The 18,981-nt window shown below is 42.4% G+C and overlaps 1 protein-coding gene across 1 annotated transcript; it reads left to right on the top strand.

The window, feature by feature from the left end:
• Window positions 1-10,110: 10,110 nt before the first annotated feature.
• On the top strand, window positions 10,111-12,948 carry LOC131224173 (probable disease resistance protein At1g61300). Its single transcript, XM_058219713.1, has one exon. The coding sequence runs from the start codon at window positions 10,111-10,113 to the stop codon at window positions 12,814-12,816; it is 2,706 nt and encodes a 901-aa protein (XP_058075696.1). The 3' UTR covers window positions 12,817-12,948.
• The last annotated feature ends 6,033 nt before the right edge of the window (window positions 12,949-18,981 follow it).

The following is an 18,981-nucleotide window of genomic DNA, read 5'->3' as shown; positions in this document are numbered from 1 at the left end:
GATATACTCTACTCCGAGGCGTTCTACAAAATGGGGATAGACAGGTTGCGCCTCCAACCCGTGAAGACTCCGCTACACAGATTTGCTGGAGATAAGGTGATCTCTCAGGGCGCCATTTCTCTCCCAGTTACAGCGGGAGAAGGGTAGAATCAGGTGACTCTGCTAGTAGACTTCCTGGTGGTAAATGTACCATCAACACACAATGTCATCATGGGTCTGCCATCCCTTAACGCCATGAGGGCGGTCGTATCTACCTATCATCTAATGATGAAGTTCCCTGCCGATGGAGGGGTCGGATATGTCCGAGGAGACCAACGTGAGGCACGAAGGTGCTACTCGGTATCAGTGAGGAAGGGCTCCGCAAAGCAGGCCCTCACAGTAAATGTGCTCGACCCCCGAGAAGATAACCCTGCAGAGGACTTCGTTGAAGAACTTGTGACTGTCCTGCTCGAGGAAGCCGATCTGAGTAGAAAAGTTTAGCTCGGGTCATCGCTGAATTTTGAGCAACGAACTCAGATGCTAACCTTCCTACGACAGCATAAGGACGTCTTCGTGTGAATGCACCAGAACATGCCGGGCATCCCTCCAGAGATCATGGTTCACAAGCTGAACATAGATCCGGAGCATAGGCTGGTGAAATAGAAGAGGAGAGCGATCGAGCCCGAGAGGTACGCGGTCATAGCCGACGAGGTGTCGAAACTCCTTAGTATTGGTTTCATTGAGGAAATTCATTACCTAGATTGGATTGCTAATGTGGTCCTCGTGAAAAAGGCTAATGGAAAATGACGGGTTTGTGTGGATTACTTGGATCTGAACAAAGCCTGCCCCAAGGTCAGTTTTCCACTACCTCAGATTGACCAACTGGTCGACAGCACGGCTGGGCACGAGCTGCTCACCTTCTTGGATGCATACTCCGGGTACAATCAGATTACGATGTACCCCCCAAACAGGCAGAAGACGACCTTCGTCACGGACAAGGGACTCTACTGTTATTTGGTCACGCCCTTTGGCCTGAAGAATACTGGGGCAACATACCAGAGGCTGGTGAACTAGATATTTGCTCGACTGATTGGTTGGACCATGGAGGTCTACATCAACGATATGCTCGTCAAAAGTGTCAAAGCATCCGACTACATCATAGACCTCGGAGAGACCTTCTCGATCCCTTGAGAATATCGCATGAAGCTGAACCCCGCCAAGTGTGCCTTCGGTGTGGGTTTAGGCAAGTTCCTTGGATTTCAGGTTACCTAGAGGAGCATTGAGGCAAATCTAGATAAGATTAAAGCTTTGCTGACATGAGCTCACCTCGGATGATGAAAGAAATCCAGTGCATCACCAGACGAGTCACCGCGCTTGGGCGGTTAATATCCAGAGCCACTGACAGATGCCTCCCCTTCTTTCAGCAGTTGAAGGGTTATAAGAAAGCAGACTGGACCCCGGACTGCGAGCAAGCTTTTCAATAGTTGAAGCAGTACCTGGGGTCATCGCCTCTTCTGTCCAAGCCCGAGGAGGGTGAGCCTCTGTTTCTCTACTTAGCAGTTTCAGCCTCGGTAGTCAGCTCGACACTCATTTGAGAATTGGAAGGCAGACAACGCCCTGTCTACTACACCAGCAAGGCAATGGTCCCAGCTGAGACCAGGTACCCAAGCATGGAGAAATTGACTCTACGCCTAGTCGTCTCTGCTCGGAGGCTGCCCTCGTACTTCCAGCGCATTCCATCATCATCTTCATAGCTTTACCTCTCCGACAGGTCCTCTAGAAACTCGAAGTATCCGGGCGTCTGACCAAGCGGGCAGTAAAACTCGGAGAGTTTGATATTCAGTATTGGCTAAGGACCGCGTCAAGGGCCAAGTCGTTGCTGACTTTATAGCAAAGTTCACAACTCTGAGTTGCGAGATCGAGGATACCGGTTCGGAGATCTCGACTAGTCCTGATGCAGTCCCCATTGCTCCCCCAACACCTCTTCTCAAGAGCGCAGAGACGAAAGAGGGATGTAGTAGATGGGCCCTCTTTGTGAACGGGTCGTCTAATTCGAAACGAGCCGGGGCAGGGGTCGTCCTGGTCGCACTTGACTTGACCACTATCCAGTACGCAATCAGGCTCGACCACTTTAAAATTACCTAATTTTTTGAGCTAATGCATTAAAATGATCTGTCAAAATGGATGCACGGCTTAAATTAAATACAAAAATTGTGGTGGGCCCCATGAAACTTCTAAGGGACCATCAATTCGTACCTTTGGCGTGGTGGGGTTGGAGTATTTAGCTACCGATTAAATCCGTAGCAATATAGCTACGGATTCAATCCATAGCAATATAGCTACGGTTTATATCCATAGCTAAATACTTCAATAACCCATAGCCTTTACTCGTTTTTTTGGTAGTGCTTGTTGATATTTGTTGTGTGATTAGAGGAAATTGTTATATGCTCTGCTTGTCCTTGCGAAGGCATGAATGTTTGCTACATGGTTGGTAGCTTGTCCTGGAGGAGATGTCAATCGTGGTTTGTTTTAGCTGATTTCGAGTGTTCCTTGTAACTGATGTCTCAGCTCCAGTCAGTCTACATAGATGGCTACGGGGTGGAAGTTTGTTATGTGGTAATTTTGCTAATGTGTGGATATATGTGTTAGTGCAATTATGTGCACCTTATTTATCAATTACGTGTATCTATGTGTCGGGAAGTTGGTTGAGCCCTTGGAATCTGAAGATCAAAGACACATGACGACTTGAAGTATAAAGGATTGAAGAATAAATAAAATAGGTGCCTTAGTGACACTAACCTTAGACCTAAAACTACGTAAACCTTTAGATGATCCTAACATTAATAGGTTAACCTTCTTTGATCATCCCTCATATCCTTAAGAGTGTAATTGGAAAATGATAAGGCTAGCTAAAAGAGGTGCAAAGCTACTGTAATCATAAATACCCAAAATAGCAGTTTTCAAATGGTCCTCGAACCCATTGACTGGTTGTTGATGGGTTTCGATGGCATTGAAGGAATACTCAATCTGATCGAAGAAACAATTCAACAACCCAACATATATATTTCTAGATTTTCTTAATGGGATCGATAATGTGTTGGATCCTATCGAAGGACCTTTCGATCCTATTAACAAAGTTATTAACTAGTCATTGGAACACGATTTCTTATAAAATGACATTCAGTTTTTGCATATTTGGATAGTTTTTTATGCAATAGATGCTTAAAAGATTCCTCACTCATATCCATCATCCCAAGCCTTTAAACCCATGAGATCTAGGTCATTTTCCTTGTGATTTATCACATGAAAGAGAATTTCACCCTTAATTATGAATATGAGCTTGATCTCCATTGTTTTAGAAATTAGACTTGAACCAATAGTCAAATTCTTATATAAACCCTCTAGAACACCCATCTAGGTGAATCCCCTATGATTTCAAATATCACATTAGTTGTAGGAGATTCCACCATCCCCCATCACCTTGGTCATTGTGTTAGAGTATCGCATGTAACATATTTTTTTGTAGAGCTGAACCATCAACATCAACAAACGAGGGAGCAATTGAGAAGCGAATTCAAGCATGGGAGGGCTGTAAAGAAATAACTTAAGTAAGGTGCAATAAAGGGGCTCAATCCGACAAGTGTCAAGTATGAGTCCATACACTCTTTCCTTATTTATAATTGAGTGTAAAAGTTTATGACCCAAATTGTAATAGATTCTCTTGGGGGGTTCTGGGTGCATAGGTCATGCATTCCACCTTTAAAGTCATGCATAACAACTCTTTATTCATGCTTTCATTATTTTTAATTCTAAAATGCCATTCAAATCAGTGAGTGACTCATATTGAGTCGAGTCCAGTGGACCGAGTTGGTGAGCCAACTCGACAAGTCAGTACTAAGCCTCACTGCCAACGAGTTTCTTAGGGCCTGTTGGATTGTAAGTTACTTAAGATAAGCTACTTATGCGTTTGGATTGTAAGTTAACTTAAGATAAGCTACTAATTATGTATCTAAGTAAGTTATCTTGGTATCTACTTCTTTAGCATATAATTATGTTTGGTTTCCAATATCATAGGTATTTATCCCAAAGTATGCTTGGTCCCCCCTTACATGCACTCTCCATCATTCAAGTATGCTTCGTACCCTTACATCCATTCTCCGTCATGTGGGCCAACCCTTGATGAGGACCATCCAACGGCGGGACCCTCCCGATTTATTTTTCTAATCACTGCCGTGTATTCATCTTTTTTCCAAATCATTTCAGGGTTTGGGCGACCGCATGGCAGACACAGACTTAAAGTAGGCCCCACCACCGAAAACCGTGGTGATTGAGCACCTGCCGTTGAACCTTCCTTGGGCCCACTATGGCACGTGTGTTGGAAACGGACCGTCCATCCAACTTCCTAGCCCACTTCAGGGCCTGGGCCCAGATATGAGGTAGATCCAAAGTTCAAGTGGACCGCAGCGCATAAAACAGTGAAGTATGATCCTCATCCTTGGATTTTCTGTAGGGCCCACCATGCTCTTTCTTTGACACCCAACCTGGGAGTATGGACACGCGAGGTCTGGGTACAGCCAAAACACAGAGCTCAAGTGGGCGCCCACCATGATATATATATATATATATATATATATTTGCTAACAAACCTGTTGATTAAGGTCACTTATCCCTGGTTGAAGTGAAAACACAAATGTCAGCTTGATCTAGAAAGGACGCGGATTACCTGTAAAAGCCTCCTGCCCGAAGTTAATGCGCAAGGATGCTGGGTGGGGCCCATAAGATGTTTTTGAGAAATCCATCCCGTTCATCTGGTTTTGGAGCTCATTTTGGAAAGTACTATCAAAAATTAGGTGTATCATTCTACATTTAAGTGGTCCACACGATAAGAAACAGTGGGAATTCAGTGAGCACCGTTAAAGCATTCCTAAGGCCATAAAACTTTTGTATCATTCTATATTTTTTTATGTTTTCACTTCATCCCATCGGGAATGACCTTATAAACGGTTTAGATAGCTTATAAAAATCAAGATGGAGCTCAAGAGAGTTTCAACGGTATGAATTTCTTCCCCCAATTTTCCCTATCGTGTGACCCACTTGAGTTTTTTTTATCAACCTCATTTTTGGTTCCACTTCCTCAAATGAGGTCGTAAAAGGGATGGGCGGAATGGATTTCTCACATGCATTGCAGTAGGCTCCATTCAGCATCCTTGCGCAGGAACTTCCTGCGGAAGGCTTTCGCAGGAAATCCGCGTCCATCTATAACCTTTGTAGGCACCGCACCATAGAAAACAGAGGTGACTGTACTCTACCGTTGAAATCTTCCTGGGTACACTTTCTTTCACGCTGGGGGCCCACCTTGATGCATGAGTTTTACACACACCATCCAGCCATTTGCACCAGATCACTTCAGGTTACAGGCTCAAAATCAAGACATTCAAATTTCAGGTGGATCATACCACAGAAAACGGTGCTGAGTTTTCCACCGTTGAAACCCTTTTGTGGGGTTCACTGTGATGTCTGTCTGTCATGAGCATATATAGAAGATCAAATATTTATTTCTTGATTTTGTATTGTTAACCCTTCTTCTTCTTCTTCTTTTTAATTTTTTTTAAATTTTAAAAAATTTTTAATTTTTTTAAAATTTTTTTTCCAGTCATAAACATCGTTGCAGTGACACCAACACGGAATAATTAGGATTGAGATACTTGCATTGCACATAGACAATCACAACATGCGTGTGTATGAATGATCTTACTCCATCACTGTATTGACCCAATGACAATTCAACATAAATGCACAAATAATGTTGCTCCATCACCGTATTGATGCAGTGACATATTCAACACAAACGGCTAATAAAGCCATCCACCTAATGAAGATACTCTTTGTGCTTTTTTTTTTTTTTAAAGATGTGAGCGCTGATCAATAATTAAAGGGAATCTAATGGCCGCCACAGGGTAGGTTTGGACTTTGGACCAAGCCCTGCTAAACTTGAGCAACCCATATGCCCTGCGGCCAGTGTGTCCATGAAAAAGTGACATGTATGCTTCTACAAACTGGACTTGCAATGACAAGTACTAAAGATTTCCTTAAAATGACAATTTTGTCTGGAATTAAGTGAGACTTGAGCCTCGCCCGAGAAGGTGTGGCTTTTACTGTGGGGACCACCTTGATGTATTTATTTTATATCTACGCCCTGCTTTTTTCCGACCATTTCAGGTATTATAAAAAAATGAAGCAGATCCAATTATTAGGTAGACCATACCATAGCAAACAATGGTGAGTGAATGCCCTATCATTAAAAACCTCTTAAGGAGCATCTTAATGTTTGCGTAGTGTTTATTTGCCTTCTAACTTGTTGATAAGGTCACGTAAGCCTGGTTGAAGGAAAAACACCGTGACAACTTGATCCAAAACTTTTGTAGCTCATTAATGGTCAATCACTACGGTTTGCTATGGTATGGTCCACCTAATAATCGGATATGCTTCATTTTTGGTATAATACATGAAAATGATATGGAAAAACAAATGGTGTTGACACAGAATACATACATCAAAGTTCCGTATACAAAGCAAGCATTTAATCCTATTGTTTCTTGTGGTGTAGTTCACTGGAGCTTTGGATATGCGGCATTTTTAGAATCATGTTATAAAATAAGCTGAAAAATAGATGAATGGCAAAGATAAAATGCAAACGTCATTGTAGGTCCAGGGAGCTTTGACACCAGCTATCTGGGGTCCATCTCCGACGGCAGCCCCTAGCGCAACCAAATGGCCACCATGCAATCCGCGTCCATTTTTCTTCGCTAAGTCGATTGCTTTATTAGCCGTCTCTGTTGAATTGTCAATAGTGGATATGCACGGTAGAGTAACATCATACATTCACATTCATGCTGTGAGATCATCCACGCACATTCATGCTGTTATTGTGACGCAGGGATGAACGTGATGAGGATAACTACTCTGAATCCACGGAGCTTCTCTGGACTCCTCAGAGACTTTTCGAATCCACGAGAAAAGAAAGCATAAAATAGAAATAAATTTTAATAAATTTGAAATTGATTAATTGATAAATAAAAACGAGTTTACAACCCTTTAAATAGGGGTACCAAGTAATGAGAAGGAAATCAGAATCAAACTACAACTCAAACTCCTAGAATTCGTGACTTACTATAAATAGTAAACTTATTATTTATAGATGGTCGTGATGTCTACTAGTGCGCAAGGTTTTCGGCAAAAAATAGTAAGTGTCCTATTTGGCTTCACCAAACTGTTCTCCTAATTATTCTAAGCTCTTTTCACGTTGGGCGCAACTCCTGAAGCTTGACGGATGAAGAGTTACAATCAAACTAAAACTTACTATTTATAGTAAAAACGAAATTAAAACAGGAAAACGACTATTAATCCAGGGTTTTTTCGCAATTCTGGGCTGCGCCCGGCGTAGAAGGGTTGGTTGGCTAAAGTAGCTCGTTCTACCCCAAAATCATATATTTTACGTCAGATAACTCATTCCGAATTGCAAGATGCGCCCGATCTAAGGTCCGACAGTTCGGATCACTTCTGTCGTCGATCGGGCCTTTTCTGATATATCTTGGCCATGAAACTGTCCGCGAACCGCTCTACATCATATTGTATATTGGTCACTATATATCTAGACCGCACTTATAGTGATATCTACACAGATGACCAGGATGTCATGTTCCTTTGGTTTTTTGAGCCGTAGGACAGCCAAGGCAGAGGTCAGAATATGAATAGCCCTGATGATTCAAATATCATATATACTTCTACTGATTTCAATGCTATTATGGAGTTGTTCAACAAGTTGGCAGGGTACAAGGTTGTGGTATACACAAGTATAGATCGATCCACTGCGCACGTGACACATGTATGCATCAATGAGGACAGTCCAAATTGGTGACATAAGTATAGATGGGCATGGCTATTGGTGATCTGAATTGTAACTAATGAATACTGTTGACGATTTTTCATTCCAACTGTCTACTTTGACGATAACCAATCCAATATATGGTAAGGATCCAAGTAAATTTTAGGTTAGAGTCCCTTCTGATCCATTAATTTCGTATGATCTTTCAGCTGTGCGTCTCTGATGCATGTGTAGGGCTGTACATGAATTGGGCTAGCCCAGTTAACTCGCTTAACTCAGCCCGAAAAAGCTTAACTCGGCCTGACTTGGAACTAAGTTCGGGTCGAGACGGGCCATTTTCTTCAGCCCGAAACTGAGTTCGGGCTGAGTTCGGATAGGTCCCAATTTGGCCCGACTCAGTCTGAAACTCGATTCAACTTGGTCCGACTCGATTGAGTGGGGGTGCGTGTGTGTGTAAATAGTGGGGTGTGTGTGTGTGTGTATTCAAAATCCTACCCGTCCCTTTCCCCTTTTCTCTTCTTGGATAGTTCACCGCTCATCTTTAAAGTGACGGTGACTCAGCCACCTCACAGACGTATAACTTGAATTGTCTAGATTCATCTAAATACAAAAATGAATTATAATATTCTGACTAGTTAGATTTTTTGTAGAGTCTATAGTTCAATTATCTAAACCGTTGATGGAGGACCTTGTAATGGGACACGGATTACCTGCTAAAGCCCTTCCTATGAACTTGTTGTAAGGTCCGAAATTGGCCCAAACTCGCCCGATTGCTTACCGGGCCGAGTTTGGGCTGAACATGTTGGCCCGGTGACCGGGCTGAACATGTTGGCCCGGTGGGTTTGGGCTGGGTTTGGCTGGTGACCAGGCCGAGTCGGATTGAGCCCAGTTCAACTCAGATCGACTTGTGTACACCCCTAATGGCATGTGTAAGAAGAACCAGAAAGAAAGACAAATAAGTATGGATCGTATGCGTTGAAGATCCAGCTGACAAAATACGCCGAATTACTCTCTCCCATTCATTGTATGCTACACCAATCAGCTTCTAATGTGTATAACTTTTCTAGGTCCCACTAAGATTTTTTATTAGATCCATACTATCCATAAAATTTTCCATATAAATCTAGATCATCATCTCCAAAATTAGTTACTTTTAAAGCTTAAATGGTCCACACTACAAAAAGTAGTGGGAATTGAACAAAATACCGTTGAAATCTGATTAGGACCAACTTGTAGGCTTATTTACCAAGTAACCTGACCGTAATAGTCGCACACACCTAGATAAAGGTAAAATACAAATATCATACTGACATGAGCCTTATGCAGCCTCGAGAAGTTTTCAACGGTAGCATCGATTCCTAATGTGGTATGGTCCACTTTAGCTTTTGATCTGCCTTGCTATTGATCTCCTACATAAAATGATCTAAAAAAATTGGATGGACGGTTTGGATCTAAAAAAATACATTAGCGTGAGCCGACGAAAATTTCAAACCTCAAAGAAATTCCGCAGCGTGTTGTCGGTGCAGGACATTTAAGAAGAGAAGAAAACTGGAAGTGTTCACACGCGGAACTTCGGTGGGCTTCATTATGGTGTATGTATTAGATCCACACCGTCCATCCATTTTTTCCATACAATGTTAGAGCACAAGAAGAAAAAATAATCAGATCCACCTATCAAGTGAGCAACACTATAGGAAACAGTGCGAATTTGATGTCTACCGTTGAAAGCTTTTTGGGGCCACGTCATGCTCTGAACAACCTGATATTTGTGTTTTCCTTTCATTCATTCGCATATTCAATATTCATCCAGGTCCATGTGACCTTACAAAGAGGTTATATGGCAAGTAAACGTTACATTGGAAAACCTAGGAATGTTTCAATGGTAGCTGTTAAATCTCAGCTTCTTTCATTGGAGTGGTCCACTTAAGATTTGGATGATGCTAATTTTTCGGTTTATACTTTATAATGATCTTTAAACATTTATAGACCGTGTGGATCTAACACATAAATCATGGTGGGCCGTAATAGAAGTTGCACGTTAAAAGAAATTCGTCCTGTTTTGTTGACAGGTGTAATCGGCGATGACGTTGACTGATGAGAAGCGACCGCGCTGAATTTTCCTGTGCCTTCAACAGGGACGATCTGCACTCGTCATTTGCCTTGAACACAATAGTTCATTTACACCTCTTCTCTTCTCCTCTCCTCATCTACAATTCCTACCAATCTAATTCCGTCCTCTCTAGGCCATGGATTTCATCAGCCCAGTCATCGAAATTGTTTCTTGCTTGTGGGGTTCCACCACTCCACACAAATGTTACATCATCAACCTCCAAGAAGACATCGACTCCCTGAAGAATGCCATGGACGAATTGAAATCCGTAAGGAATGACATGAAGAGAAAGGTTGATGTTGCCGAACAGCAGCTTCTTAAATGCACGGACCATATGCAATGGTGGCTACAAAGAGTAGAAGCTACCGAAGGAGAAGTGAATGAGATAGAAGAAGCCTTTCAGCAGAGGATGAGGTGTTTTGGGAATTTCCACCCGAATTGTTGGTCGGGCTACAAGCTGGGCAAGAGGGTGGCGAAGAAGCTAACAGATGTAGCTGATTTAATCACTAAAGGGAAAGATGCTTCCTTGGATGCAGTGGCAGAGACGCCTCTTCCCAACCCTGTTATAGAGCAGCCTAGCACATCAGCTCTGGGGATGGAGTCTACATTGAAGGAAGCTCTATGTTGTCTTAGAGAAGACAAAGCCAGAATTATTGGAATATATGGAATGGGAGGAGTCGGCAAGACGACTCTCCTGGAAGAGATCAACAACGAATATTTAAAAAGAACCGGTGATTTTCATGTCGTGATTTGGGTGGTCGTGTCTAAAGAATTAAATGTGCGAAAGATTCAGAGGGATATTGGCAAACGGTTGGGCTTGTATTGGCCAGAGAATGAAAGCAATGACACATGGGCTCAAGATATTTATAGTGCCTTGAGGGAGAAGAAATTCATGCTGTTACTAGATGATATATGGCAGCGGCTGGATCTGAAGGTGGTTGGAATTCCTCAACCAAGCAGCCAAAACAAGAGCAAGGTTGTTTTCACCACACGAGATGAGAAAGTCTGTAGCGATATGGAAGCTGAAAAGAAGATCAAAATCAAATGCCTTGCGTGGAAGGAAGCATGGGATCTATTTCGAGGGAAGGTTGGTGAAGATACCATGAATTCTCATCGAGAGATTCCAGTCCTTGCTGAGCTTGTTGCAAAAGAGTGTGATGGTCTACCCCTTGCGCTTATCACAATTGGGCGGGCCATGGCGAGCAAGAAGACACCAGAGGAGTGGAAGCATGCAATAACAGCTCTGAGAATGTCACCATCTGATATATCAGGTATGGAAGATGAACTCCTTTTCCGTCTAAAATTCAGTTATGATAATCTTTGTGACGACGTGATCAAATCATGCTTCCTTTACTGTTCACTGTTTCCGGAGGACTACTCCATTAACAAAGAAAGCATTATAGATTACTGGATTGGGGAAGGATTCTTAGATGGGTGGGATGATGATCTTGATGAAGCTCGTAACAAGGGCTATGATCTCATTGGAACCCTAAAGATAGCATGCTTGTTGGAGAGTGGTTCTGATGAGAAAACAGAGGTGAAGATGCATGATGTGGTACGCGACCTGGCTTTATGGATATCTTCTGAATGTGGGAAGAAGAAACACAAGTTTCTGGTGAAAGCAGGAGTTGGATTGAGGGAAGCACCACCTGTTGAGAGGTGGATGCAGGCAGACAGGATATCTCTAATGGAAAACACAATTGAAGAAATAACAGAGACACCTAGGTGCTCTAACCTCTTAACCTTAATGCTCCAAAACAATTGGGGTTTGGCAAAGATCACCAATGAATTTTTTCAATTCATGCCTAATCTAAGAGTGTTAGATTTGTCAAATAATCAAATAAAAGAAATCCCACCTGAGATAGGTAACTTGGTTGAGTTACAATATCTCAATCTTTCTAATACATGGCTAACAAATTTGCCTGAAGAGATAGGATGTCTCGTGAAGCTGAAGCATCTGGATTTGGAGCAGTGTGCTGATCTTGTCAGAATCCGCAGTGAGGCAATATCAAGACTTTCTAGGTTGAAAGTGCTGAAGATATTGAATAGCTTCCGTTATTGGGAAGTAAGAGGAGGGAGTGGTTGGTTTTCTTTAACAGAGATGGAAGGCTTGAAATACTTGAGCCATCTTGAAATCACTATAAAAACTGTATCTGCTCTTAAAAGGTTCCTTGATTCTCACAAGCTTCCGAAGGTGACGCGAGCTCTAACCATACAAGGCTGCAAAGGAATGAAAACCTCGACCTTCAGTGCGATGGGGAGACTCAGAAGTCTTGAAATTCTATATTGTAAAGAGATGGAAGAGATTATGATTGGTTCAGATGTCAAGAAAGAAGATTATCATTCTGTTTCGAGCTTAGAGAGGCTCATTCTTTCGCGACTTGTCAACTTGAATATCATTCGAGTTGGGGGATGCATCCAAAACCTTCGCAGCGTAATTATTCGTGATTGCAACAAGTTGAAGAATGTTACATGGATTCTACAACTTCAAAATCTTGAAGAAATCGAGATATGGGACTGCAAAGGACTAGAAGAAGTAATAGGTACAAGTGGTGTTGTTATACCTATGGGGGAGGCATGTCTAAGATGGTTCAAAAGTCTGGCTCTCAATAACCTACCTGAATTAACAAGCATTTGTAATCTTGCACTGGCTTTCCCTTCCTTGGAGAAGTTGGAGGTGCATCATTGCCCAAAGCTGAAGGAGTTCCCACCTGGTCTCCAAAGCACGGATAATCATCTAAAGGAGATCCGAGGTGCGAAACAATGGTGGGATGGTTTGGAGTGGGAAGAAGCTGGAATCAAGTCTAATTTGCTTCCTTTTTTCAAAGAGACAAGATTTTGAATTTGAAAAATAATGAGAACCTGGCCAAGGATTCCCATCTTCTCTGCTGCAACCATGTGAATGGTGGATTCTTCCATAATGGGCTTGTGTCGCTTTTCTTCAATAAAACCCGCTTGTCTTTGTTTGAATTTTGTATTGGAAAGTAAATGAAAAGAAATGTGCCTGTTTGAGTTTGCTGGCGTACATTGTGCCCTCTTAATCCTAAAGCTATACCTGTTTGCATTAAAAATGAGTTCATCTCATTCTGATCAACCGTTTTTATATTATATATCATTTTTATTTTTATTTTTACGTATTATAGATCACGCTTCTATTTGGTAACTATTAAAAACAATCTGGATATCTAATGCTCAAGACGCCAGGGGGCAGTGCTGTCAGTGTTTCTTGGGCTGGTTCTGCTGAGATTATCTCATTTTCATGGGCTGGTTTCCTGCTTTCCTTGACAAGTGGTCTTTCAGAATGTTATCTGGTTGAGTTGGGACAGTCTAGCAGATTCGTCGAAGGGGTTCTCTGCGCTTGGTCGTGTGGCTGCTGCTTTCTAAATTTGTTGGGCTCTAATCATTCGCGTTGGCCAGCGCAGAGGTTCAGCTGTCCTGTTGCAGATATGTTTGGATTTCTGGGCTATTGGTTGCAATAGATGTATATCTTTCTTTTCTAATTTAATTAATTATTATTTTCTTCTTTAGACATTGCTGGCACTACCTATGTAGAGTTAGGATTTTCAGTTTATATAACAAGCACAGTCCAGACATTTTTGTGATGGCCTCTCGGAAAAGTTGCAAGGTTTTTTTGTCAAAGCCAATAAAGATACATGTAGTGAGCTCTGACCTTTCTCCTCACCCCATCCTCTCAAAGTGAGGCCCACAATGTTATGGGTTTGGATCACTGAACCATGCCGTGTTTGTTCAAAAACTAAAAATAGCATGGGACGTGTTTGTTAAAACTAAAAATATGGCCTTTGAGCCCACCATAATATTTATTTCCCATCCGATTTGTTCATAAGTCACACAAAAGTACATATCAGATTGATCCAAACTTCTGTAGCCCCTAAGAAGGTTTCAATGGTAGATGTTCAATCTCTCACTGCTTTCTACAGTGCGGTCCACTGAATCTTTGGATCTGTCTTATTTTTGGGATCAAGCCTTGCAACAATCTCACCAAATGGATGTAACAATTTGGTTATAGCACATACCTTATAGTGAGGCCACGGAATTTGGTGACGTCAATACACCACTGAGGTCGGTTGTGCCGGGGATACATCAGCCAATCCGCATCCCTCGTAGGCATACCCGCTGTTAGGCTAGTATGGTTCTACTGCTTGATGCCAAGGCATATGCTGGGGTGATTGTGCACACACAGGGGCGTGCCTGTTGCTTCTGTGGGGAAAATGACTTGATTTTCAAAAGATCCACACCGTCCATCATGTTTCCTAACTAAAATATGGCCTTAAACCCGAATATCAAAGCTATCTGAAACTCATGTGGGCCTCACTATGGGAAACTGTGTAAAATCATGTATAAAACCCGATGTGGCTAACCTGAGTTTCATAAGAATTAATTTTGGAATGTCCCTTTGTCATGGTGATTCGCATCATATGAATGGATTGGATGGAATATATAAACCACAGTGAGCATCATTCTCAACTGTAGATGACAGCCATTGAAATTTTCTATGAAAATTTGTGGCTATATAAATGTTTCAATGGTAGTTACTGAATCTCCACCTTTTCCTCTCATATGACTCGCTTGAGGTTTGAATCCGCCTAATTATTGGTTTTGTATTTTAAAATGAACTCGCAAAATGACTAGACGGAGTGGATTTCTCAAAAACAACATGATGGGTCCAACCTAGTTTCCCAGTCTAGAAATTCTGGCCAAAGGCTTCTGCGTCCAGCGGATTGGGTGAGACCCCGTGCGGCCCTTACGGTGGGATTACTGTAGGGCCCACCTTGATTGATGTATTATGTATCCACGCTGTCCATCCATTTTTTTCAGATCATTTTATGGTATTATCCGAAAATGAAGCACATCAAATTATCAGATGGACCATACATAAGAAATGTTCGTGATTGACCATTTTAGGGCTCATCTTAATGTTTCTGCAATGTTTATGTCCGATCCAATTTGTTGATAATGTAACATAAGTTTAGATAAAATCAATCACCGTTATTTGTTACGCTTTGGTTCACCATGAAGGGAAAAAAAATCAAAAAAAAATAAAATAAAAAAAAAAAAAAATATAAGCTTGATCCAAAACATTGGTGGCCCATTAATGATGATCACCACTATTTCTTATGCTATGGCACACCTGATAATTGGATCTGCTTCATTTTTGAATCAACGCCCTAAAATGATCTAAAAAACCGGATGTACGGCATGGACGGTAATAAATACATCAAGGCGAGCCCCGCGATAACCCCACTGTGAGGGCCGCACCGCATTAGATAAGGCCGGGGTCTCACCGAATCCGCTCTCTCTCGGATGATGGATAGGCAGCATGGATATACAACACATACATCAAGGTGGGCCCTACAGTCAGGGTCTCATTCACACCGCTGGATCCGGGTCGCAGCTAAGTCCGTCCCACTGTCTGTAAACGCTCAGGAAAAGGGAAGACGGATTGGCTACTCCCCCTGACACCAGCCCCGTGGCCGGTGGTCGGTGCTTTGTGGGCCCCACCATGATGTATGTGTTTTATCCATTATGTTCATCCATTTTTACATATCATTTTAGGGTTTAATACAAAAAATGATAGGGATATAAATCTTAGGTGGACCACACCATAGGAAACAATAATGATTGGATATCCACCATTAAAATCCTCCTAAGGCCCACTGTATTGTTTATATGACATCCGATCTGTTGATTAGGTCATAAAGACCTAGATGAAGGGAAACAATAAATATCAGCTTGATCCAAAACTTTTATGCCCCCAAAACATTTTAATGGTCAACATTCACTCAAAACTGTTTCCTGTAATGTGGTCCACTTGAGATTGCGATATATGTCATTTTTTCTTTTATATCATAAAATGATCTATAAAAATATATGGACGGCATGGATGAAACACATACATCATCGTGGGGCCCACAGAGCACCGTCCACCAGCCATTGGCTGGTGGCAGGAGAGTAGCCAATCCGTTTCCAGGAAAAGGAGGGTTATTAGATACGCGGCTGGATACGATGCTTGATATGCACTCGCTTGGAAATTGTACATAAGGTAGACGTTAACTCATGGTAAACCAACTAAATTCTTGGATAGTACACTATTGTCGGACCACATTCCCCATATAAGATTGTCTGAACAATCCTAACTTCTGATTAGTGGACATATATTTGCTGAAATATAGGCCGTTGGATCTACCGGTTACCAATTAAGGACAGTCCACTTTCAAGATTGGCAACTCACCTTCAATTGGCTAACACAAGAATCTATATGCACCCTTAGGACATGATGACGCAGGGGTGGACGTGATGAGGTCCAGCACTGTGCCTATCTGAACTCGTCCATGAGGTTTCTTGAATCCATGGGAGATGAAAAAAAGAAAAATTCTAATAAAATTTGAAATAAATTGATTAGATTTAAAGAAATATAAAAAAATAACAAGTTTACAATCCCTTAAATAATAATATGAACCCCGAGAAGAAGTTTCACAATCAATCTACAACTTAGACTCCCTAGAGTCTCGATTTACTATAATCAATGAACTTACTATTAATAGACAGTCTTGATTTCCGCTAGACTTAATGGTTTTCGACTAAAAATTATTGTGAACACTGGGAAATCGGCGCCCATGTTGGTTTGGTGATTTTTATGGTGGGGGATGATTGGGCTGATTTGGATGGCTGATGCGATAGTTTTGAAGTCGCCACTAGCTGCTTAAGTTAAAATCCCGTAGTCGGTTAGAACCTACAGAATGTGCAAAGCCAAAGAATCCGAGGACTCTCTTGCTTTAAGTTGATTCCTGATCTGTGATTTGGGATTCTGAGTAAGGGACATCGGTTATAAAGAAGGAATGTATTAAACACCATCTTTGCCCGTACGAATATACGGTCTTTACTTCGTGTGGTAAAATAGCCTTAAGGGATAGGATGATAAGATTGAAATTAGACAGACTTGGATTTCTAATGTGGCAAAGTTTGGAATTCTGGCAAGCCGCTGAGCATACGTCCAAAGAATGTCTAGAAGAGTTTTTGAACAGATGTAATGATGCTAAAATATTATAAAAAAGAGGACTAGGCTACAATGAGTTTCTGATGTGATAAGATCCGGTGTTCCGGCAAATCACAGAGATACATTCAATGGCAACTTAGAGAAGTAGGGGGGTTGAGAAGGGAAGTAATGATGCGATTGATGAAGTAAAAATGCTAATAATAATTGCATGATCTTTGGCTTGTACTTGAAATAGCTTGGATGTTTGGATCCATCATTGTAAGATCCGCATCCTAGCCCGTACTGCTCTGTAAGCTTTCGAGGTCTTACCGGTCGAATTTCGACGACCCGCGATCTGTTATCAGTGTTTGCGTGTAACCTTGAGTCGTATCCCGTATTCTAGAGTCAGATCAACCCAAGACTTATACCCTTACGACCGCGTCGTCACCGCGGTTCCGATGCCGCGTATTACGCACCGAGGCGATACCCGGGCCAAAAGATGAGGGCTCGCGTTCAGTTTGAGAAAAACGCCGCGCGTTGCGAATTCGAAGAGAATCTCTACGATATCTCCCATCAATCATATCAATCATAAGTCAAGTACATCCCATCACAAGCCATTACTCACCCTTACCTCTCTTTACCCAAAGTCAAGGCAACCTATGCTTATCCTTCCCTTTCTTACCAACAAGTCAAAAGAGCCCATACCTCCCATCCCATCTCCTTACATCTCCTCTCTCTTTCTCATTTTCTCATTTTCAAGCAAATCCCATGGGAGAGCCCACGTCCAAGCTCCATGGGAGAGAGCTAGTGTGGCCCACCTTCCTACCACCTGATCCTACCATCCTAAGCCCATCTCAACAGTTGAAGTCCATCCATTGGAGCTCTAGCATGCTTTGGCGGAAGAAGGACGAGAATATCATAGGTGGGTGTTCTAGAGTAGATCTTGACCTTTGATGTTTGGTAGAAGTGAGACCCATTTCATGTATGTGATGTGATCATATGAGGGGCCCATAATGGCGGGGTCCCTCCACCATCCGACCTCTCTCTTTCTCTCTATTTTTTTTATGGCCCACCTGGATGATGTAGCTGTTGAGTCACATGTATGTGGACCCCACCTAGATGGGCATATGGAATCCACCATCCAGTAGTGGATCGTCCAGCAGCTGAGGCTGCTGGACTACGTGAATGGAAAACATAAATATCAGCTCAATCCCAAAATGGGTGGGCCATTGACGTGGCACCACCCTGACGTATGTGTTTTCGTACTTATGCCATGGGCCACATGATTTATGTGTTTAATCCAACCGTCCCTCCACCGGCCTGACGATTGCTGGATGGACGTCAGCAGATTTTGTGGGGCCCACCTGATGCGTGGATTCCATCCACGATGTCCATCCATTTGGTTGGAGCCCACCGTGATACATGTATTTTATCCTGCTGCAATAGCAGGATGGGACCCACGTCTGAGTGGATTCCATGTGGGGCATGCAACACTGCCGCTTACACGGTTTCTCACACACACACACACACACACATATATATAATATAATATTTTATATTAATAAGTTTCTATGGTGAGCCACTCCTACATGGGACCCACCCAGATGTATTTATCCTATATCCACACCATCCATATGCATGACGGTGGGACCCTGTGATATATGGGTCTTACCCACACCGTCCAAACGTGGACCCCACTAGATGATGTATATGTGACATCCAAACCGTCTATCCATTTGACAAAAATGAAGCAGATTCAACCCTCTAGTGGGCCACGTACGTGGACCCCACCCGATGTATGTACCATTCATTCAGGCTGTCCGTCAGTGCACCTGGACGCTGGGTTTATTCAATATTTTATTTTATTACGGTAGGCCCTGATGTACGTGGGACCCACTCATATGAAAGCTGATTGGCTGCTGTAACTCACACTAGCTATATGGCTGACATTATAACGTCAGCAGGCCCATGTGACCCCACCTCAATGCGTGTGATCTATAGCCACGTTGTCTG

The sequence above is a fragment of the Magnolia sinica genome, chromosome 13, assembly GCF_029962835.1.
Source record: "Magnolia sinica isolate HGM2019 chromosome 13, MsV1, whole genome shotgun sequence".
NCBI classification, from domain to species: Eukaryota; Viridiplantae; Streptophyta; class Magnoliopsida; order Magnoliales; family Magnoliaceae; genus Magnolia; species Magnolia sinica.
This window is presented reverse-complemented; position numbering and strand designations above follow the sequence as displayed.